The 21,703-nt window shown below is 39.2% G+C and overlaps 2 protein-coding genes across 2 annotated transcripts in view; one reads left to right on the top strand and one right to left on the bottom strand.

Annotated features, from left to right (window-relative positions):
- Positions 1-11,326: 11,326 nt before the first annotated feature.
- LOC122123312 (zinc finger protein OZF-like) overlaps positions 11,327-21,703 on the top strand; it is a 54,319-nt gene continuing 43,942 nt past the window's right edge. Inside the window, exons 1-4 of the mRNA XM_042697665.1 lie at positions 11,327-11,361; positions 12,848-12,884; positions 13,702-14,239; positions 14,325-14,619. Coding sequence (XP_042553599.1) covers positions 11,327-11,361; positions 12,848-12,884; positions 13,702-14,239; positions 14,325-14,619 — 905 coding nt within the window. The remainder of the gene's footprint in view (positions 11,362-12,847; positions 12,885-13,701; positions 14,240-14,324; positions 14,620-21,703) is intronic.
- Positions 16,935-17,515, bottom strand: LOC122123277 (small integral membrane protein 15-like). Its single transcript, XM_042697641.1, has 2 exons — positions 17,262-17,515; positions 16,935-17,045 (listed from the first exon to the last, which is right to left on the bottom strand). The coding sequence occupies exons 1-2, from the start codon at positions 17,448-17,450 to the stop codon at positions 16,935-16,937; spliced, it is 300 nt and encodes a 99-aa protein (XP_042553575.1). The 5' UTR covers positions 17,451-17,515.

Here is a 21,703-nt window from a genome sequence, read left to right on the forward strand (position 1 = left end):
GGGGACCTTCCTCTCCCAGCGGGATCTAAGGTGATTCTTCTTGAAGATCACTGTTTGCTTCCTGAAACAGTGTAAGACCAAGTGGGAAATGGAAATGTATTGAGAACACTAGACAAGTTGACTTTTTCTTTCTTAATTCTAATAATGTAGCTGAGGTTATGAGACAATGTTTTTGTTTTTATTTTTGTTCAAAACCTACGTTCTGCTGAAGGTAAATTTTATCTGTTTTGCCTTCAAGATTTGAGTATCTCCCCTCTCACTTTAAAAAGGTATTCAGAGCCACTGATTCCTGGATCATTTCCCACTGCTCTAATGTATGCACTGGAATAAAATAGATTCTTAGGTAGATATACTGCATAAACCTGTGTCAATTTAGATTTCTCAAAATCTAACAACTACTTTCCCAGAAACTCCCAAATTCCATCTATGAAACCTTAAGGCAATTTTGCTTGTTTCTGAATTTTGCTTTCTCTTGTGTTTTTTTCTTTTTTTCTTTTTGCTGTTGGGCCAGTGGCTTGAACTCAAAGCTTGGGCACTGTTTTGAGTGTTTGCTGTGCCCCCCCTGCCTTTTGCTTAATATTTCTTCAGTGAATTGGTGAAAAGTTTCCTCACAGGGGTTTCTCAGACATGGTGCATCAACCTCCATTGCTCTTCAAAGAAATGGTGGTGTGGGGGTATCAGGAGTGAAGTTAAGGGTAAGTCTATGCTAATGTGAAGCTTGATCACTTGCCCCAAACCAGTCTGTATTTGTCTTTCTGTTTTCCATGCTCTATTTTTTTAAATTCCTTCCTCTTCTCTGATCCTTAAAGTTCCTCTCAGTAACTCTAGGTTACACACCCTGGGACCTCAAACTTGTCTTCCCAGTTCTTATCCATTAGACTGTGGAATAAATCTTTTGTCCCACTCCCTCATATCTAAGATCTTATGTGTCTCTCTTAAAGGTTTATTGTGATATTTGATGATCCTTTAGATGTTTGGGAAGGAAACTTTCATGCCTGATATGCAATCCTCCAGTGTATGGATTCTACATGCCTTTTTGAGATTGTACGTCATATTTTTTTTTGGGCGGTCCGGTCATGGGGCCTGAACTCTGAGCCTGGGTGCTGTCCCTCAGCTCTTCAGCTCAAGGCTAGCACTCTACCACTTGAGCCACAGCGCCACTTCCAGCTTTTTTTCTTTTTGCTTATGTAGTGCTGAGGAATGGAACCCAGGGCCTCATGCATGCAAGGCAAGCGCTCTACCACTGAGCCACCTTCCCAGCCCCTGTACGTCATATTTGGATGCATAGACTTCAACTTGAGAGCACCTATGATAATATAAAGGAAAAGAATAAGAATTTCTTTCTGTAAAAGTAAATTCTTCACAGGCAAGGAGATTAAGGATCAAAGCTGGGGTGCTTCCAAGACTAGCAGTGTAGTGTAGTTTTCATTGTTCCGGGTTACATTTATGATACATTTCTTATTTTTCTTCTCTTTTTCTTTTTCTATTTTTAACTTGCCAATCCTGGGGCTTGAACTCAGGGCCTAGGTACGGTCCACAAACTTCTTTTGCTCAAGGCTAGCACCCTACTTCGTGGACCATAGTCCTTCTTTACGTGTTTTCTGTTTATGTGGTACTTGAGGAATTGAACCAGGGCTTTATGCATGCTAGGCAAGCACTCTACAACTAAGCCATATTTCCAGCCCATCAGTTTATTTTTAAGTGTATTATTTTTCATAGTAGTATAAATAAATTGACCCCATTATTTAAAAAAATGTTCATTGTTCACATATATATGAATCTATTTTTATACAAATATTATATCCTGTTACATTGAACTCAGTTATTGACTATAATAATTTTTAGTGAACTCTTGTGATTTTCTTTCTTTTTTGCCAGTTCTGGGGCTTGAACTCAGGGGCTGGGCACTGTCTCTGAGCTTCTTTTGCTCAAGGTTAGCACTCTACCGCTTGAGCAACAGCACCACTTCCAGCTTTTTCTGTGTATGTGGTACTGAGGAATGGAACCCAGGGCTTCATGAATGCCAGACAAGCATTCTACCACTAAGCCACATTCCCAGCCCATTCGTGATTTTCTAAATAAATGATAACATTAGCTTTGGGGGAAAAATGGCTGTTGCCTGGAATCCTAGCTACTCAGCAGTCTGACTTCTGAGGTTTGAGTTAGAAGCCAGTCTGGAAGTATATGAGATTCTTATCTCCAATTATCCATTAAAAACAAGTAGTGTAGCTGCAGCTCAAGTGGTAGAGCTCTAGCCTTGAGTGAACAGCTCTGGGACAGCACACACTCCCTGATTTCAAGCCCCAGGATGGCACAAACCTAAAGTTAATGTAATCTGCACAAAAGATAATTACACTTCTCCCTATCTACACAGATAACTTACAGCTCTATTGTCAAATTGACCTTGCTAGCAACTCCAATGTAGTTCAACTTAAAAGTGGTGAGTCATTATATTTACCTTGTAGCTGATGTGGTTTCCCTATTAAGTAGTATATTGGCTATCAACTTTTCTTTTTTAAAAACAAGTATTTTTATTAATAAATTTTAGTTTTACAGGGAATTTTCATGGTGACATTTTAATACAAGAATACAATTTACGGGCTGGGAAGGTGGCTCAGTGGTAGAGCGCTTGCCTTGCATGCATGAGGCCTTGGGTTCCATTCCTCAGCACCACATAAGCAAAAAGAAAAAAAGCCGGAAGTAGCACTGTGGCTCAAGTGTTAGAGCGCTAGCCTTGAGCTGAAGAGCTGAGGGACAGTGCCCAGGCTCCGAGTTCAGGCCCCACGACTGGACCCCCCCCCCCCAAAAAAAAAATAAAGAATACAGTTTACTTCATCAAACTCAATCATTCTTCCTCATCCCCTCTCCTTCCTAAAATGATTTCAACAGATTCCACTGGTCTATGTTTATAAATGCTTATGTAGTACTTTGACAGAAGGAAATAAACATAGCCAATATTAATTGTTTTTTTGTTTTTTTGGGGGGGTCCAGTTGTGGGGCCTGAACTCTGGGCCTGGGCAGTCCCTCAGCTCTTCAGCTCAAGACTAGCGCTCTACCACTTGAGCCACAGCGCCACTTCCGGCTCTTTTCTTTTTGCTTATGTGGTGCTGAGGAATCGAACCCAGGGCCTCATGCATGCAAGGCAAGTGCTCTACCACTGAGCCACCTTCCCAGCCCAATATTGTTTGAACATATGAGAACAAAACAATGAAATGTATCGAAACTATTTTACAACATGATGAAGGGAAGGTGACTTAGGGGTGATACTGAATATCATACATTTTACACATGAATGCAAATGTCACAATGAAATCCTAAGTATGTAACTAATGTATATACTTTCTATTGTTTCTCTTGGCATTGCCCTTGTGGTTTTTTCTTCGCCTTCAAGGCTTGCTCTCCACCACTGGAATAATACCATTTTGATTCGTTTATAGGAGATTCGAATGCCATGGATTTTCCAGAGTGGCTATAATCCTGATCCTCAGATCTCAACTTCTTGAGGAGCTAGAATTACAGACGTATGGGTATGTATACAGTTTTTATATGCACATTTTACATTCAGCCACTCTCACCATTTTCCCTACCTCTGCCACTGGGCTCATCTTCCAACAGAGACTGTATTTCCTGTATGTCATTATTATTTTTAGTGCTTTGAAACCTTTGTTAAATCTGATATCTGGCTTCTCACACAACAGCTACCTTTCCCCCTGGTCGTCTCTGCATCTCTAATAATTACTGTCTCTGCATATCTAATAATTTTTTTTAAAAATTGCACATTTAAAATGACATAGTGTAGCAACTGTGCACAGGACTTGTTTATTTCTCTGCTTACTGAAAGACTATTTGGGAGAATTCTGCTTTTCCACAATGCTATTCCAAGGGTGGAGCATGCACACAGGCTCTTCAGGGTTTGCCTAGCAAGCTGCTACTTCTATTGCCCTTACCACACTGAGAAGTTCCACTAATACTGATGGTTGTTTTGCTAGTGAAAGGAAAATGGGGATTAGGATGATGAGAGATACCTGTTGCCATTCCTGGCATGCAGACATCCCTACTCTTATAGCCATGGGGGAGGACATGCCTCTGTGCCTTTCTCCCTGCTCTGTGAAGTTTCTGTATCTTGGAGCGCGAGTATATAAGTGGCTAGTTATGTGGCAAAAATGATATTCTTTTTTGTTTTAAATTATATTCTTTTTTTTGGGGGGGGGTCCGGTCATGGGGCTTGAACTCTGGGCCTGGGCACTGTCCCTCAGCTCTTCAGCTCAAGGCTAGCGCTCTACCACTTGAGCCACAGCATCACTTCGGCTTTTTTCTTTTTGCTTATGTGGTGCTGAGGAATTGAACCCAGGGCCTCAGGCATGCAAGGCAAGCGCTCTACCACTGAGCCACCTTCCCAGACCTTAAATTATATTCTTTAAACACCAAAAAAGCTCTTGAGAAACTTAGAAGTTCTTACAAAGTTTTGTGTTTTTTGTTTTTTTTTTTGGGAGGGGAGGTCTGATCGTGGGGCCTGAACTCTGGGCCTGGGCACTGTCCCTCAGCTCTTCAGCTCAAGGCTAGTGCTCTACCACTTGAGCCACAGCACCACTTCCAGCTTTTTTCTTTTTGCTTATGTGGTGCTCAGGAATCGAACCCAGGGCCTCAGGCATGCAAGGCAAACGCTCTACCACTGAGCCACCTTCCCAGCCCCAATTTTTTTTTTTTGGATTTTTTTTATTGTGAAAATACTGTACAGAGGGATTACAATTACTTGGGCAAGATAATGAATACATTTCTTATCAAGCATTGTAGCCTCCTCCTTTGTTTCCCCTTCCCATCCGATCCACCCCCCACCACACACACACACCAAAGTTGTAAAGTTCGTTTTTGACATAAGGATTTGTACATCTCATTGTTGCAATGGGTCCACCTGTATCCCTATTTAAATGATTTGTTTTTCCCCTTCCCCTCCACAAATTATACCGACATGAAATACATTGAAAGCAGGGGTTATACTGTGAGGGAGGGACATACAAAGCAACAAAGAAATAATCTTATAAATGCGTTAGAAACAATCGAATGAAAGAAAAAAAAAACATTTGAATTCATATCTTAGGGTTCATTTCCCTAACATCAACTTATCTGACCTTTTCTGCTTGACTCAGACATATAGTAGATATTGCAAATAAGGGGAACCATGGGACCTATGTTTCTCTGGGCCTGGCTTACTTCACTTAATATAATTTTTTCCAAGCCTTTCCATTTCCTAACAAATGGGACAATGTCATTCTTCTGATGGAGGCATAGAATTCCATTGTGTATATATACCACATTTTCTTGATCCATTCATCTACTGAAGGGCATCTGGGTGGTTCCATATCTTAGCTATAGTAAATAATGCTGCAATAAACATAGTCGTGCTGGTAGCTTTAGTGTGGTCTTGTTTGTGAACATTTGGGTAAATGCCCAAAAGTGGGATTGCTGGGTCATAGGGGAGCTCTATGTGGAGTCTTTTGAGGAACCTGCATACTGGTTTCCAAAGTGGTTGAACAAGTTTCCACTCCCACCAACAATGTAGTAGGGTTCCCTTCTGTCCACATCCCCTCCAGCATCTGTTGTTATTAGATTATTGATTTTAGCCATTCTAACTGGAGAGAGGTGGTATCTCAATGTTGTTATGATTTGCATTTATTGTAAAGAATATATATAGAGGGGATATAATTATATAAATAAGGTAATAAGTTACATTTCTTTATAAACAGTGTAACTCGCTCCCTCATATTCTTTCACTTCTCCCCCAATCCTCTCCCCGTGTGTACACTTCATTTTCAACATGGTATCTAGTGAGTATAACTTGCATTGGTTCACCCATTGTCCCAACATATATGTGACTTTCCTTATCTTCAAAAGACAAAGAGTACAGAAATCAAAAAGCAGTAATGAGGGAATATACCAAAGGGGAAAAAAGAAGATATAAGAAATAATTGCAAACAGTGTGATTTTGAAAAAGCCCTATTTCCATTTTTTGGAGTTCATTTTGATAAGCATCATTTTAGATGGCTATATGCACATAGCTATTGTGATCCTCTGCCAAGAATATCTTTGACATTTTACAAGTGAGGGAAACCATGAACCCTTTATTTGGGTCTGGCTTCCCTTAGTATAATTTTTTTTAATTTTTTCCATTTCCTTATGATTGGGGCAGTGTCATATTTTCTGATGCAAGCCTAGAATTCCAGTGTGTTAATCACATTTTCTTAGTCCGTTCATCTACTGAGCAGCATCTAGGTTGATTCCATATCTTAGCTGTGATCAATAACTCTGCAATGAATGTGGTTGTGCTAGTAACTTTCGTGGGGTCTTGTTTGTGGATATTTGGTAAATACCCAAGAGTGGGATTGCTGCTGGGTCATAGTGGAGCTCAATGTTTATTCTCTTGAGGAAACTCCATCCTGCTTTCTAGAGTAGTTGAACAAGTTTACATTCCCACCAACAATGTAGTAGTGTTCCCTTTTGTCCACATGCCAGCTAGCATCTGTTATTATTTTAGATATGAGGTCCTTGTCTGTTGTATAGCTAGTAAGATCAGATACCCTAAAAATCTCACAGGAAGGGTTGGGGGAAGTATACATCTCCTTGGCACAGGTTGAAACTTCTTAAGATCCAGAAATAAAACAAATTAAAGATTGAATAATTGGGATTGCATTAAACGCAGAGTTTCTGCATGGAAAATGACATAAATAGCAAAATAACTAGATAGCCCATGCACTGGAAGAAGATATTATTATTATTATTATTATTGTGTGGGTTGTGGGGCCTGAAATCCAGGTCTGGGCATTGTCCCTCAGCTCTTCAGCTCAAGGAAAGTGCTTTACTGCTTGAGCCACAGTGCCACATCCAGGTTTTCTTTTTTCTGGTGGTTTATTGGAGATGAGAGTCTCAGGGACTTGCCTTCCTGGGCTGGCTTTGAGCCTCAATCCTCAGGTCTCAGCCTCCTGAGTAGCTAGGATTACAGGCGTGAGCTACTGGAACCCAGCTTGGGAGAAGATCTTTAATAGAAGATCTTTATAGACAAGAGTCTCAGATGCCCATTTTTACCTGCTGTTCTCTGCACTGACTGTTCAGGTATCTTCTCTCATCCTAACTCAGAGACTTGAGCTGGTATAGAGCACTTGGGTTTCTGTTTTAGCTCATTTGACATCCCTTATTCATGTTTGATCTGGCCTATTTTAAGCACAGCTACTTATAATTGAAGGACATAATGTCTCAGCATTTGCTTTATTATCACCATCCATTGCTGACAGTTCCATTAGAAGTGTGGTGGGTTTTTTTTTTCTCTCCTAGTTTATTTCTTTTACATCTTTCTACATTTAAAACATACATTGAAAAAACACTTAACAATACATGAAATGATAGTTCTGCAAAGTCATCTGCTGGTGGGTGCTCTCGGTTCCCTGGATGTAAAGTTTACTTTGTAAGCAGACAACTGTGAGCCAATATACAGGTTTAGTTAGCTTCACTGTAGTTTACATCACTGTCTAATGACCTCTGTTGCTGCACTTTTTCATTTTGTTTCCCTGGAGTTCAATAGCTTTCCCAACCCTCCACAAGATATACATATGAGTGCACCACACATATGTAAAAGCATTTGTTTTTAGTTAAAAGGTGAAGTAAGAAAGTGACTGCCTTTAATATTTCATAAGTTGCAGTGTTAGCATACATTTCTTCCAGAGCTGTTCTAATTTCCCTGTGTATATTTCACTGATTATTAGACATATATTATTTAAGTGTAATGTGTTTATGACTTATAGTTTTATATATTGATTTCCAGAAAATGTTTCTTGAGATTTGCTCTCAGTGTTTCAATCCTGGTAAATGCAACACCACAAAATAGCATTTAGGTTCAAATAATGCCATCGATGTGTGTGTTCCTGCAGACTTTTTGTCTGTTTTTTTCCTGTCAGTTAGCAGGAGTAGTATTACTTTCTCAAGAGAAATGATAGTTTAACATAATTATAATTCTATAGTTTTTTTGGGAGGGGGAGGGAGTCTTTGGGCTTGAACTCAGGGCCTCTACACTGTCCCTGAGCTTCTTTTGCTCAAGTATAGCACTCTAACACTTGAGCCACAGTGCTATTTCCAGGTTTGTTTGTTTTTTGTTTAGGTGGTACTGAAGAATCAAAACCAGGGCTTCATGCATGCCAAGCAAGCAACTCTACTCATAAGCCACATTCCAAGCCCTATATCTATTGCCCTTTTAAATTTTTTTGGTAGAATTAATTCAACTCAGGCCTTCATATTTGCCAAGCAAGTAAAATATTAATTGATCCATATGCTCGGTCCATATATTTTTAATACAATTGTGTTTATATATGATATTTTATGCATTATGACTCATAAATATGGTGCTATAAGTTTTTCTTTCGTAAATCATTTTAGAGAGTATACAAAGTATATGTTCTATACATTTTTTACTTACCTACATATTTACCATTTTAATAACCTTGTCCTGTGTGTATATCTATCTTAGTGGGAGAGCCCAAAAATTCAAGCTGTGGGACCCTGAAAAGATTGGGAGTTTGGAATGCTTTCTCCCAGTACACTCTTGCAACACTGTGAGTTTCCTAGAAAGATCAATCAGTCCTGGCTTAAGAGAACACAGATTCCACACTAAACTGTATGGGAGGCTATGGGTAGACTTAGGTTTATGCAAATTGTAGGCTATTTACTGTTTAGCCCTCTTTCTCAGAATAAGAATGTCACATGTTGAAATTTATACCTTACTTCCTTGCACAAGCCCAATAAAAATTTTGGTTAATGGAACCTTGGGATCTGTTGTAGAAGGCTGCAGAAGGCTACAGGTTCCTTGGTACCCCAAACCTCAGGGTCTGGTCTCCATTATTGTGTTGCTCCTGGTCCCAGTTGACTAAGGAGCAGAAGGTGAGTTGCAATAATTGGCATCTTTTTGTTATTTTCTTGAAGTATAATTTCTTGAACACTCTTAAAATGCAAATGTGTTATTAATGATTTATCTTTCTCTGAAAATATATTCAATCTACATTTTTAGAAGAGTTGCTTTGCCTAATGGGTTGTGAATTGAAAGTTATTTTCTTTCAAAACTTTACAGATATATTTCCTTTTGGTGTTTTACTCAGCATTCACTTCTGGTATTGTCAAACATGGCTGGATTGGATAGTATTGTTGGCCATTCTTCATCTGTAATGGGGTTCAAAATGGGAGTAAAAATGTCCCTTTTTAGCCTCTGCACAACAAATTAGTACTATATTTCAGTCTAACATAAAATTTCCTTCTATATTTTTAGATCACATCCCCCTTTATAGTTTTTTTTCTCTATCCTGCTTGAGGTAGTCATATTTCACATGTTTTGTTATCATAAATGTTACTTAAGCCTTTATCCATTTGCCTCCATCCTTCCATGAAGGCCTATTAAAATCCGGTCAAGAAATATTTTATTCCTCTACCCACCCATATTGTGTATAGTAGGATGTAAGCAGTGTTCACAAAAGTTTATGCTAGCAGTTCCTTTTTACATAGGAAGAGAGTATCAGTGTTTCTATGACCACAATCTCCAGAAATTTAATAACAAAAATGGTTAACAAGGATATTTTTATGTGGAAAATAAGTCAAATCATATAAGAGCCAGTACTCCTTTCTTGAGTACTGTTACTTACTTTAATATTCACCTGGTCACTGTGCTTTTTGTAGATCTACTAATGTGGTATGTATTTCATATGATGTCCTGAATATGTTCTAATCGCTGTGAGAGCACTTTTTTTTTGCGGGGGGGGGGGGAGAATCCAGTCGTGGGGCTTGAACTCTGGGCCTGGGCGCTGTCCTTCAGCTCTTCAGCTCAAGGCTAGCACTCTACTACTTGAGCCACAGCGCCACTTCTGGCTTTTTTTTTCTGCTTATGTGGTGCTGAGGAATTGAACCCAGGGCCTCATGCACACAAGGCAAGTGCTCTACCACTGAGCCACCTTCCCAGCCCCGTGAAAGCACTTTTTAATAGAAGATCTAAATAGGATTTTCAGTGAAGCTCAAGATGAAAATGCAGGAAAAATTATTCATTGTTACCCTGATATATAGTAAATTTTATCAAAATAAGCTAAACATACTCTTTCAGACACCTACTTAGTCTTACTGATGTCATGCCAGATTGCAAGTGCTTTAGAATTGTTATATTATCTCTATTGCTAGCACCAGAAATATATACTGATGTATTAGGGAAACTTTGTATTAGTAATTACCAAGTTAGTATAGTGGCAATTATTTCTACTTTGATTTTTCTTTCTTTCACTGAGTAGACAACATTGCAAGCTCCAAATATTTTATGTAAGAGAAGAGCATCCATGTAAAAGAATGAAATTCCAGAATTGGTGCCCTTATAACTTCTGACTAATTACTTAATTACTTGATGGAAAAGTACCATTACAGAAGCTGGTGTCATTTGATGATGTGGCTGTGGACATCAGCTGGAAGGAGTGGCAGGAACTGGATATTTCTCAGAGGATCCTATATAGAGATGTAATGCTAGAGACCTACAGCAATCTGGTGTCCTTGAGTGAGCAACACTTAAATTAGCTACCAAGGTCAAGTGCTTGTTTTTTGTAAATATATGAGTATGTTATTAAGTTGTAAGATTCCAGTCCATGTGAAGTATCACTTCTTTCTAAGAAAAACTTTGATTTAATTATGTAACTCCTGAGGCAGTTTTATTCTTATTCTTCAAGAGGCCAAAACAGCAGTTTGAGAAAAGTTCTAAACTATGTTCCAGTAACAGGAGACTGTCTTCCCAAACTTGAGGTGATTGTTGCAGGTGGATATACAATCTAGAATAGAAATCTTATCACTATTGGAAGTATGATGTGGAATCCACTAATTTAAAATGTGCATTATAAACCAAGCCTGGCACTGGGTGCAATGGTTTATGCCTGTAATCCTAGCTACTCAAGAGAGTGAAATCTGAAGATTTTGGATTAAGGATAGCAAAGGCAAAAAAAAGTGCCCATGAGGATTTTATTTCCACTTACCACTCAGAAACTGGACATGGAGCTGGGACTCAAAACTGTTAGAATGATAGCTTTGAGCAAGAGTTGAGTTCAAGCCACACAACTGGCAAAATAATTCCAAACTTGGGGGAAAGGCAACCATGGAGCCAATGAAAAATGAGAAACAAGATTTAGTAGCAACCTTGTGAATAGGATGTCTGAGACTTTTTAAGAATGATGACCCAGCACAAGCAAAATTTTCCATATTTCTTATTTACAGGGCACTATGTTCCTCAACCTAAATTGATCATCAGCCTGAAGCAAGGTGCAGAATCATGGATAGGAGAAGCTTCAGACAAGAATTTCACAGGTGAGTTAAAGTATCTTTCATAGTGATATTGGAGCCAGTTTGTAAATTCATCTTTCACTGTACAGAGCAATAATGTTCCTAGTTCCACTGAGTCCAGTGTGGCAGAGAACTAGGTGATCCTTTGTCTCAAAGACTTGTGAATCAAGAATTCATGTGGGGATAAAATGAATTCAGTGTGGTAGTAGATTAAGGTTTGGAATTGAAAGGGAAAAAGAAATTTAGAAACATAGGAAATGACATTTCATTTTCTTTGAAACTAGGACTATGCACGTATGATGCACGTATGCTAGGGCTGCTATCCTCCAATAAGAAAAATGGCTTATCAGTGGTGGTGGGCAAAGACTCAGATTCAGAACCAAAGCTTCTTGTCTAGATAGGATGATTATCTGGGTGTTAAACTGGAGTATCATTGGTCTTCCATGGTTCTGAGCAGTAGGAGTGTCAGAAAAGAAATTTGGATGAGACTTTTTGTAAGAGGGAGAGAAACAAATTTTAAAAATTCCCTCAAATACCTTAAGTAATTCTTAGTGAAAAGTTAGAACTGCACAGATGTAGCTATAAAACCGTACTCTCAAGAACCATTCCTGCTTAGATAAAAGGCAAAGGGATGTATAAAACACTCTTATTGGGCTGGGAGGTGGCTCAGTGGTAGAGCACTTGCCTTGCATGCATGAGGCCCTGGGTTCAATTCCTCAGCACCACATAAGCAGAAAAAAAAAAGCCAGAAGTGGTGCTATGGCTCAAGTGGTAGCACACTAGCCTTGAGCTGAAGAGCTGAGGGACAGAGCCCAGGCCCAGAGTTCAGGCCCCACGACTGGACTCAAAAACAAAACAACAACAACAAAAAACACTTTTATGGTCTCCAAAAATAGAAAATATTTCTGTACTTCACCTAATTGTTGAGAAGCAAAACAGCACAATATATAAATTATTTCTAGAAAATAAAAGAAAACCAAGCAGGTATTATGACCAAACAAAATAATATTTGAGAAAAACAACTTAAAGTCTACTAAAGGCAGATAATTAGTTCTCAGTATAAAACTCTCACAATTGAGAGTTTGAGTATTTCTTCTCACATAAAAAAAGAAAAGTCTAAAACAGAAAAACATTTTCTATTGTAAAATATTAGTATTGCTGTCTTAATATATTGGGAAAAAAGCATGTGTCTCTAATCTCTTAACATTTAGAATTGGAGAAAATGTCTTTACGTTTACATTAAGAAGTCTTTGGGGGGCTGGGAAGGTGGCTCAGTGGTAGAGCACTTGCCTTGCATGCATGAGGCCCTGGGTTCGATTCCTCAGCACCACATAAGCAAAAAGCCGGAAGTGGCACTGTAGCTCAAGTGGTAGAGCGCTAGCCTTGAGCTGAAGAGCTGAGGGACAGCGCCCAGGCCCAGAGTTCAGGCCCCATGACTGCCCCCCCCCAAAAAAAAGGAAGTCTTTGGATTTCATTTATATTTTTGTCTTTTTCTCTGATTCACTTTAAGTGTCCAAGAAATGGAGGATATGATTAAGACCTGCCAGGTAAGTCCAGATGAATGTCTGTGTGAAGTAGCAGTCACAAATAGTAACAGTGGAGGAAAATGTGAGATTAGTAACAACTGCTATTATGAGCTCAAAACATAAGCCAGAGCTGATTAGAATTAATGGGAACTCCTTAGAGATGAGGATTCAGGAGTTTATTGTGTGCCAGAACATGCTTCTCTGTAGTGAGCCTGATAAGATGCATGCTGCATATAGGCTTGGTGTGTCTCCTGTAATTGAAGAATCCTTCAGATTTTCTGAGCATTTAACTGTATTTGTGTGTGTGTGTGTGTGTGTGTGTGTGTGTCTTTCCTTTCTTGGTACTGGTGCTCGAACCCAGGACGTTACACTTGCTAGGCTAGTGCTTTACCACTGAGCTACATCCCAGCCCCTTTTCTGAGCATTTTAGTCAAAATGTTGAGAGTCCACATAAGCTGCAATATTTGGAAAATGGTAGAGAAGGAAGGGGTTAAACTTGGAGACCATATTTTTCATACACAATTGGGTTTTTGTGGGACAGCCCTCCTATAACCATTTGAATATAGAGAAGACTGAGATATAACTGCTTTCCTTTCTCCAGAAATACTTCATGGTGGAAGGAAAACACCTGAATGGACTGCATGTGGAAAAGCATTCTACTTAAGACCTACAGTTGCTATATATAAGGCAGAAAATATACAAGGCAGAGAATCCTTGTACAAGTAGTAAATATAAGAAATCTTTGAATAAAAAAATACACCTCACAAACCCTGAGAGCAAATAGCCAGAGGCTAAGTCCAATAAGAATATCCATTATGTAAAATCTATCTCTGAGAAGTCAGACCTGAGTTGCAAACTGAAAACACCTCCAGAAGAGAAATCCTATGAATATGAGGAATGTAGCACCTTTTCCACCCAGAGGTCGGCTCTCAGCAGGCAAAAGAGAACTCACACAGAAGTGAAACCTTATGAATGTAACAGATGTGGAAAGACCTTCAAGTGGGCATCACACCTCCATAGGCATAACAGACTTCACACAAGTGAGAAACCTTATGAATGTAATGAATGTGGAAAGTCTTTCACCCAGAAGACAAACCTTAATGTCCACCAGAGAACACACACAGGAGAGAAACCTTATGAATATAAGAAATGTGAAAAATCCTTCACCCAGAAGTCACATCGCAATACACATAGAAGAATTCAAACAGGTGAGAAACCTTATAAATGTAACAAATGTGGAAAGTCTTTCAGACGTGAGTCATACCTCACTGTGCATCAGATAACACACATAGAAGAAAATCCTTATTCTTGCAACAAATGTGGAAAGACCTTCAAGTGGTGGTCATACCTTGGCAGGCATAACAGAATTCACACAGGTGAAAAACTTTACAAATGTAACAAATGTGTGAAAGTCTTTCAACAAAAAGACGCACTTTACTGTTCATCAGAGAAAACACACAGGAGAGAAACCTTATGATTGTAACGAATGTGGAATGTCTTTCACCAAAAAGGCAGAACTTACTGTTCATCAGAAAACACACACAGGAAAGAAACTTCATGAATGTAAGAAATGTAAAAAGTCTTTCACCTGGAAGTCACATCTCAATACACATATAAGATTTCACACAGGTGAGAAACCTTATGAATGTAACAAATGTGGAAAGTCTTTCACACAGAAGTCATACCTCACTTTTCATCAGAGAACACACACAGGAGAGAAACCTTATGAATGCAACAAATGTGGAAAGACTTATTTGTAGGTCACAACTCGGCAAGCATAACAATTCACACAGGTGAGAAACCTTATGAATGGAAAAAATGTGGAAAGTGCTTCAACCAGAGTTCACACCTCAGCACACATAAGAGAATCCATACTCATGAGAAACTTTAGGAGTGTAATGAATTTGGGAAGTCTTTCATCTGGAAGAAAACTCCACACAGATTAAAAGACTTATGAATGTTGCATATGTGCAGTTTTTCACCCAGAAGGCATAGCTTGAGGAACATCATTGAATACTCACAGGACAGAAATTTCATGAATGAAAAAAATGTGGAAAGATTTTCAAGAAGTCACATCTCAGTTTGCATCAGAAAACACACAGGAGAGAAGCCATATAAATGTAACAAATGTGGAAATTATTTTACCTGGAAGTCATACTTCAATTTTCATCAAAGAACTGGCTCACATAGGAGTAAGAAAATCAACAAATATGACAAATGTGCAATGACTTCTTTTTTTTTTTGCCAGTCCTATGGCTGGAACTCAGGGCCTGGGCACTGTCCCTGGGCTTAATTTGCTCAAGGCTAGCACTCTACCACTTGAGCCACAGCACCACTGCTGGCTTTTTCTGTTTATGTGGTACTGAGGAAATCAAACCCAGGGCTTCGTGCATGCTAGGTAGGCACTCTACCACTAGGCCACATCTCCAGCCCCTAAGATGCCTTATTTATTTTTGTCAGTTGTGGGGCTTGACCTCTGGGCCTAGCTAGGAGCTGTCCCTTAGCTCTTCTGCTCAAGGCTAGCACTGTACCACTTGAACCACAGCACCACTTCCTATTTTTTTCTTTATTAAACATATTAAATTTTATTTCAATAACTAGTTTCATTTTTTCAGTAAGAGCTTTGGATAATTACTTTTTATCAGAGGTCAGAACACAATATAAGCTATCAAATACTGCAGTGACTAAAATTACTTGGGTATGCATTTAGAAAAGCCATGTTTAATAGACAAAAATTCTAGTATTATTGCTTAATAAGTATGACTTAACTCCTTGGGAACTCTTCAAAATAACCAGAATTTTTAGTTTGCACCAACTTGTTTACCACAAACGTGTTGAAACTTGTGATATCAGTACATGAGTCAAAAACTTAATAAAACCGAGTGCTATACATAAGTTAGCAGATTATCTTATGACATTTTAGCTTTACCACAGCTCTAGTTAGCATTTAAAAAAAACACAAAACGAACACTAAAATTGTAGTATTTGGCATTTTTGGTACAAGCTTTAAAAAAGTGTTACTCGGGGCTGGGAAGGTGGCTCAGTGGTAGAGCGCTTGCCTTGCATGCATGAGGCCCTGGGTTCGATTCCTCAGCAACACATAAGCAAAAAGAAAAAAAAAGCCGCAAGTGGTGCTGTGGCTCAAGTGGTAGAGCCCTAGCCTTGAGCTGAAGAGCTGAGGGACAGCGCCCAGGCCCAGAGTTCAGGCCACACTACCGGACCCAAAAAAAAAAAAAAAAAAAAAGTATTACTCAACACCTCATCTAAGAAAATGGTGGTGTTCAAAAATACAAAAACTGTTACATCCAGTAGATATTTTACAGTCAAAATAATAAATCTTTTGGAAAAAATGCATAATATCTTCATAACTACCAGTTGTCTCAAAGACTAACAGAAAAATGCAGAAAAATAGATGTTCCCATTCATATCATTTTGCTCTGAAAAATCAGAAATTATTCAATTCGTTAGCAAAAATGATTTAAAAAATATGATTAATACACTGTATGTCTTGAAGCCAAAACAAACTTTACCTCAAAGAGCAATTTTGACTTGTACATTCCTAGTATCCTTGGTCTAGAAGAAGGCCCAATTTTAAGCCATTATTTAAATGGAGTGCATATGTAAATTCATCATTCTCCACAGGATGTTTGACTTCATTATATCACCTGCAAAATGGCAAATCATTAAGTCATTGATAAAGAATCTGTACTGCAAGTATTCCTTTTCTGAAATGCTTGGGACCAGAAGTGTTTTAGTTCAACATCATATTCATTGCCATTTCACATAGCCTAAAGGCAATTCCATACAATATTTTTAGGGTGTCTGTGTTTTGAATAAAACCCATTACAAGGTCAGGTCAAGTGCAGAATTTTCATTTGTAAATCATGTCTACACAAAAGTTTCAGATTTTGGAATATTTATGATTTTGTATTTTCAGATTAATACAATGTACTTATAATGTCAATAGATGCCAACAAACTTTCACACACAAAACTAAACATGAATATTGAGATCAGAACATGAATCTTCTATATAATCAGATTTAATTTACTAAATAATCCTATGATGAAATCAAAACAATGAGCCCAAAGCTGCATAATTTTCCAAAAGATTCTCCTCTAGGTGCAGAGCTTGTTCACTCCATTCCTTTTTTAGTTGTTTAGCTTTTGCAATATTTTCTTGGTTTTTTGTTGGGGGAGGTTCCAGTTGTGGGGCCTGAACTCTGGGCCTGGGCACTGTCCCTCAGCTCTTCAGTTCAAGGCTAGCGCTCTACCACTTGAGCCACAGTGCCACTTCCAGCTTTTTTTTTTTTTGCTTATGTGGTGCTGAGGAATGGAACCCAGGGCCTCAGGCATGCAAGGCAAGCACTCTACCACTGAGCCACCTTCCCAGCCCATCTTGTTTTTGTTTCTTATTTTGCTCCTCCTCTCTGGCTTCAATCATCTTGGCCAATTTCCAGGATGGGATGGCACCTGCTAGGAATAGTGTGGTGAGAGCCAAAATAACTGTTGTAAGAAAACCATAAGGGTCCTTTGCAGCCCATTCCACAACATACTCAGCCCAAGCCTTTATGTGAAACATCTTCATAGCCGTCTTAGGAAACAAGTTTGAATAGTAGTCTCTAGTCCTGATATTATCAGTGAGCCAATCACAATTTCCCCTGGTGGTCATCTTCTTTTGTTCTAACATACACTTCTGAGCAGTTTAAATTCACTAGACCAAGTAGGAAGGGCTGCAATGAAAGTCTTCAGTGAATCTGACAACAGACACAATAGAAACTGAGTATAATAAATGTAGAAAGACATTTAGCCAGAAGTCATATTCCAACTGGTATCAGAGACCTGGAGAAATGACAAAATTTCTGTAAATGAAAACATTAGAGAAAGTCTCAACCTGAAGTAACCTTCAGCAAGCCTTAGAAGACTCACATGGGAAAGAAACACAATGCAGAAAAATCTTTGTAGGAAACCTGTGAATTATACAGAAAAATCCTTAATGGCAAAGGTAAGTGAGTTCTAATGGGAAACCATTTTTTACACTCATTAAACCAACATTTCTCATCCTTTCCTTGTGTTGAATAGGGATGATGTAACTGAAGTTTATCCAAAAGATTTGGACACAAATAATGCGCATTAATTACTTACAACTTGTCAAGTAATTAACATAGTAAAGTTGTTGACTTCTGTCTTTTATAATTAGGAATGGTTTTACAACATATTTTATAAATTCTTCTCAGAAATAAGAGGTCCAGCCCTTTGAGACTGGAGTCAGATTATCTCAAGGTGGTTTGGGGAACAGTATCTGGGGAAAGACTGTTGTGATTTAAGCCAAGACCATGAGAGCATCAATTTCTCCATTGCTCCCCTAAAGTTTCCCACTGTATATGTGATCCATATGAAATAACAGAAATGATAAATTATTCCCAGTTCAGCTTTTGATTGGAAGATCTTTGTTACAAAATGCGCACAGGAGCCGGGCGCCGGTGGCTCACCCTGTAATCCTAGCTACTCAGGAAGCTGAGATCTGAGCATCGCTGTTCAAAGCCAGCTGGGGCAGGAAAGTGCCTGAGACTCTTATCTCCAATTAACCACCAGAAAACCGGAAGTGGTGCTGTAGCTCAAGTGGTAGAGCACAAATCTTGAGCTGAAGAGCTGAGGGACAGCACTCAGGCCCAGAGTTCAAGCCCCATGACTGAACTCCCCCCCCCCAAAAAAAAAATGTGCACAGGACTAAAATCTGTCTCATCACCTTTTGTCCCCAAGTTCATGAAACATTCAGAAACATTCAAGTCCTCCATTTTGAACTCAAAGCCTCGGCATTGTCCTGAAGCATTTCTTTTTTTTAGTATTGAACCAATGGTTTATATTTGGCATCGCATTTCTCTTTCCTGAAGCATTTTTGCTCAATGCTAGTGCTACAGCTCCACTTCTGGTTTCTTTGGTGGGCAAATAAATACAAGAGTCTTAAGCATTTGGTTTAGGATGAGTAACCCCAAAATGACTGCAGTGCTTACTTTATATTGAATTAACCTCTGGTGATTCATTCTTATCCCATTCTGTTGTTCTGCTGAGTGAGTTATAATAAAACACCAGTGTGGATTAAGTGAAGAGCCTGTCTTTCTTCAGCTTCCTGAGGATAGTTGCCCCAAAACATAAGACATGGTTTTGTTAAACATAATGTGTGGTTAATATAAAAATTTAGAAATGTGGAAAAAATGAGGACTAAAGCTAGTTAGAAGATGGTTACAGAAATCCAAGGGATGAGAGAGACAAGTAGATAGAGGTAGAACTATGATAGAAATTTAGTGTAAAATTCAGATAAAAAGGGATCCTTGTCACTTTCTACCGCATAGGTAGGTATACATATAGTATTTTTATCTACAACATTATGTTCCATGTTTTCATTGTGCAGTGACTTCATATCCAACACCTGGAACACATATATTTCTTTGTGATGAGAAGAAGGCTGTCAGTTGCAATCTCTTGAAAGGCCAGACAGAGAAAGACATTGAACGATCTCACACAAAAATGGAAGCTAACAGAAATAGAACCAATTTGTGACAGAAGTTGAGAGTAGAATAGTTGTTACAAGAGACATGGAGAGATTGGTCTATGCCTTCAGAATTCTCTTTAGGATTTTGGTTGACTTCATCCTTTGGTCAAATTGACCCGAGAGGGAATGTGCTCTTGAAGATTGTGCTTAAACATTACAGAGTGGTTAGGTGGACAAACGCCTTCATAGAGAAGGAGGTCACGTAGGAAGAACAGATCAGAGAGAATGGTGACAGAAATCTCGGTTGGGGACTGATATCCTGGTGTTAAATCTAACATGGAAATAATACAATGTAGGGGCTGGGAAGGTGGCTCAGTGGTAGAGCGCTTGCCTTGCATGCATGAGGCCCTGGGTTCGATTCCTCAGCACCACATAAGCAAAAAGAAAAAGCCGGAAGTGGCGTTGTGCCTCAAGTGGTAGAGCGCTAGCCTTGAGCTGAAGAGCTGAGGGACAGCGCCCAGACCCAGAGTTCAGACCCACGACCAGACCCAAAAAAAAGAAAAAAAAGAAATAATACAATGTACAGATTACTCTCTGCCAAAGATCCACATTTGGAATTGTGGAAATGTTATCCCTGCCCAAGTTACTCAACTTGGTAAACCAAGAGAAAAGGCAGGTGGTCCCTAACTCTACTTTTATCTAGTTAAATAATTTGCAACTCCTAAATTTTTATTGTTTCCTGTAATCTGCACCCTGCCCTAAGGGAAGGAAAGAGCAAGAATTGAAAGTAAGAGATTTTTTTGTTTTGTTTTGGTCGGTCATGGGGCTTGAACTCTGGGCTTGGGCTCTGTCCCTGCACTCTTCAGCTCAAGGTGAATTCCTTACCTCTTGAGCCACAGCGCCACTTCTGGTATTAGAGTGGTTTATTGGAGATAAGAGTCTCACAGACTTTCCTGCCTGGCCTGGCTTTGAACTCCGATCTTCATATCTCAGCCTTCTGAGTAGCTAGGATTACAGGCGTGAGCTACCGGCTCCCTGCTAAAGTAAGAGATTTTTGAACACTTGCTCAGATTCCCAACACTCCTGAGTGATTGTAATGAGAAAAGAATCTAATTGGGTCATAGAAACAGTTCCTTCAGATCTTGATTCCTCTTTATGATGTCATGGAATTCAGAGCCAAGAGCAAGTCTTAATCCCTTTCTTAAATCCAACTGCAACAAAGTGTTTCTGGGAAGACTAATGCTCTGGGAGATGGCCTGAGCCACAGAAAGATTCAACTCATGAACTATCTATGCCTACTGCCTCTACATTTCCATTCCTGACCAAATAGGTTAGCTTCTTCTAAACAGAGTTTCTTTGAAAGAGATGAGGGAGAGCTAACTAGTAACAATCTTCTCCCAACATCTCTGTGTCAAAGGCCTCTAGGGAGCCTTCATTATCCCAACTGTGAATAGTGTTATACTTGGCACACAAGAAGGCTTAAGAGCTTAGAACATCCTGAACCACTTGCCATTTGAAGTGTGTGTCAAGAATTCACTGATCTCCAGCTGATAAGCCCTGATGAGCAGTTAAATCTAATTAATGATGTAGTCCTCAAGTATTACTGAACTGATGCTTGAAGGATGGTGACAACTTAATGCTGATTACTGATCTGAGTCAAAGAACAAGGGGACTAGGTCAGCTGACAAGGTCAGTTATCTTTTTTCTCAGGTCCTGCTCACCAGCCAGTAAGTCTTGCCTTCACTAGGTGCTTCAAGACAATGGAGCAGAAATGGATCTCCCTTGTAGATAACCCAGTCACTGCCACAGTCCCTAAGTGACACAAACCACTCACTGAGGACCATACAAGCTATTTTCCCTCCATCACCCAGTGTGCACTGCAGTGTCCTGATGGCAACTACTCCTTGTCATCACTACACCACTAGCCACCTAACAGGGACTAAGTTATTAGTACTCTCTCAGTCACTGTACCCTGAAAACCCACTCCAAATTTCTGGATTTCCACATCTAATGTTCTCTATTTGGACATCTACATGGGAAAAAAAGTGATGTATAATCTGTGTTTGATGAAATTTTCTTACCATATTGACCTTTTTCTTCTGTTTGGGCTGATACTTAGCTTTCAACTTGCGATTCTTTAGTGTTCTTTGGCTTTTATGATCAGTCTTGGCACTCGACTCCTTGTGCCACATGGCAAATTCTGACATTGTTCTATTTAGTATCACAAGTCCCTTCACCTCTGGAAGGCAGTGTACACGTGCTCCCTGTTACCTTTTTTCTTCCAAGATGCTTATGAAATCTACATCAGAAAAACTACATTATTTAGAATTTTAAAAATTAGTTTCATA

The sequence above is a fragment of the Dipodomys spectabilis genome, unplaced genomic scaffold (assembly GCF_019054845.1).
Source record: "Dipodomys spectabilis isolate Male_0828 unplaced genomic scaffold, ASM1905484v1 ptg000227l, whole genome shotgun sequence".
In the NCBI taxonomy this organism is placed as follows: Eukaryota; Metazoa; Chordata; class Mammalia; order Rodentia; family Heteromyidae; genus Dipodomys; species Dipodomys spectabilis.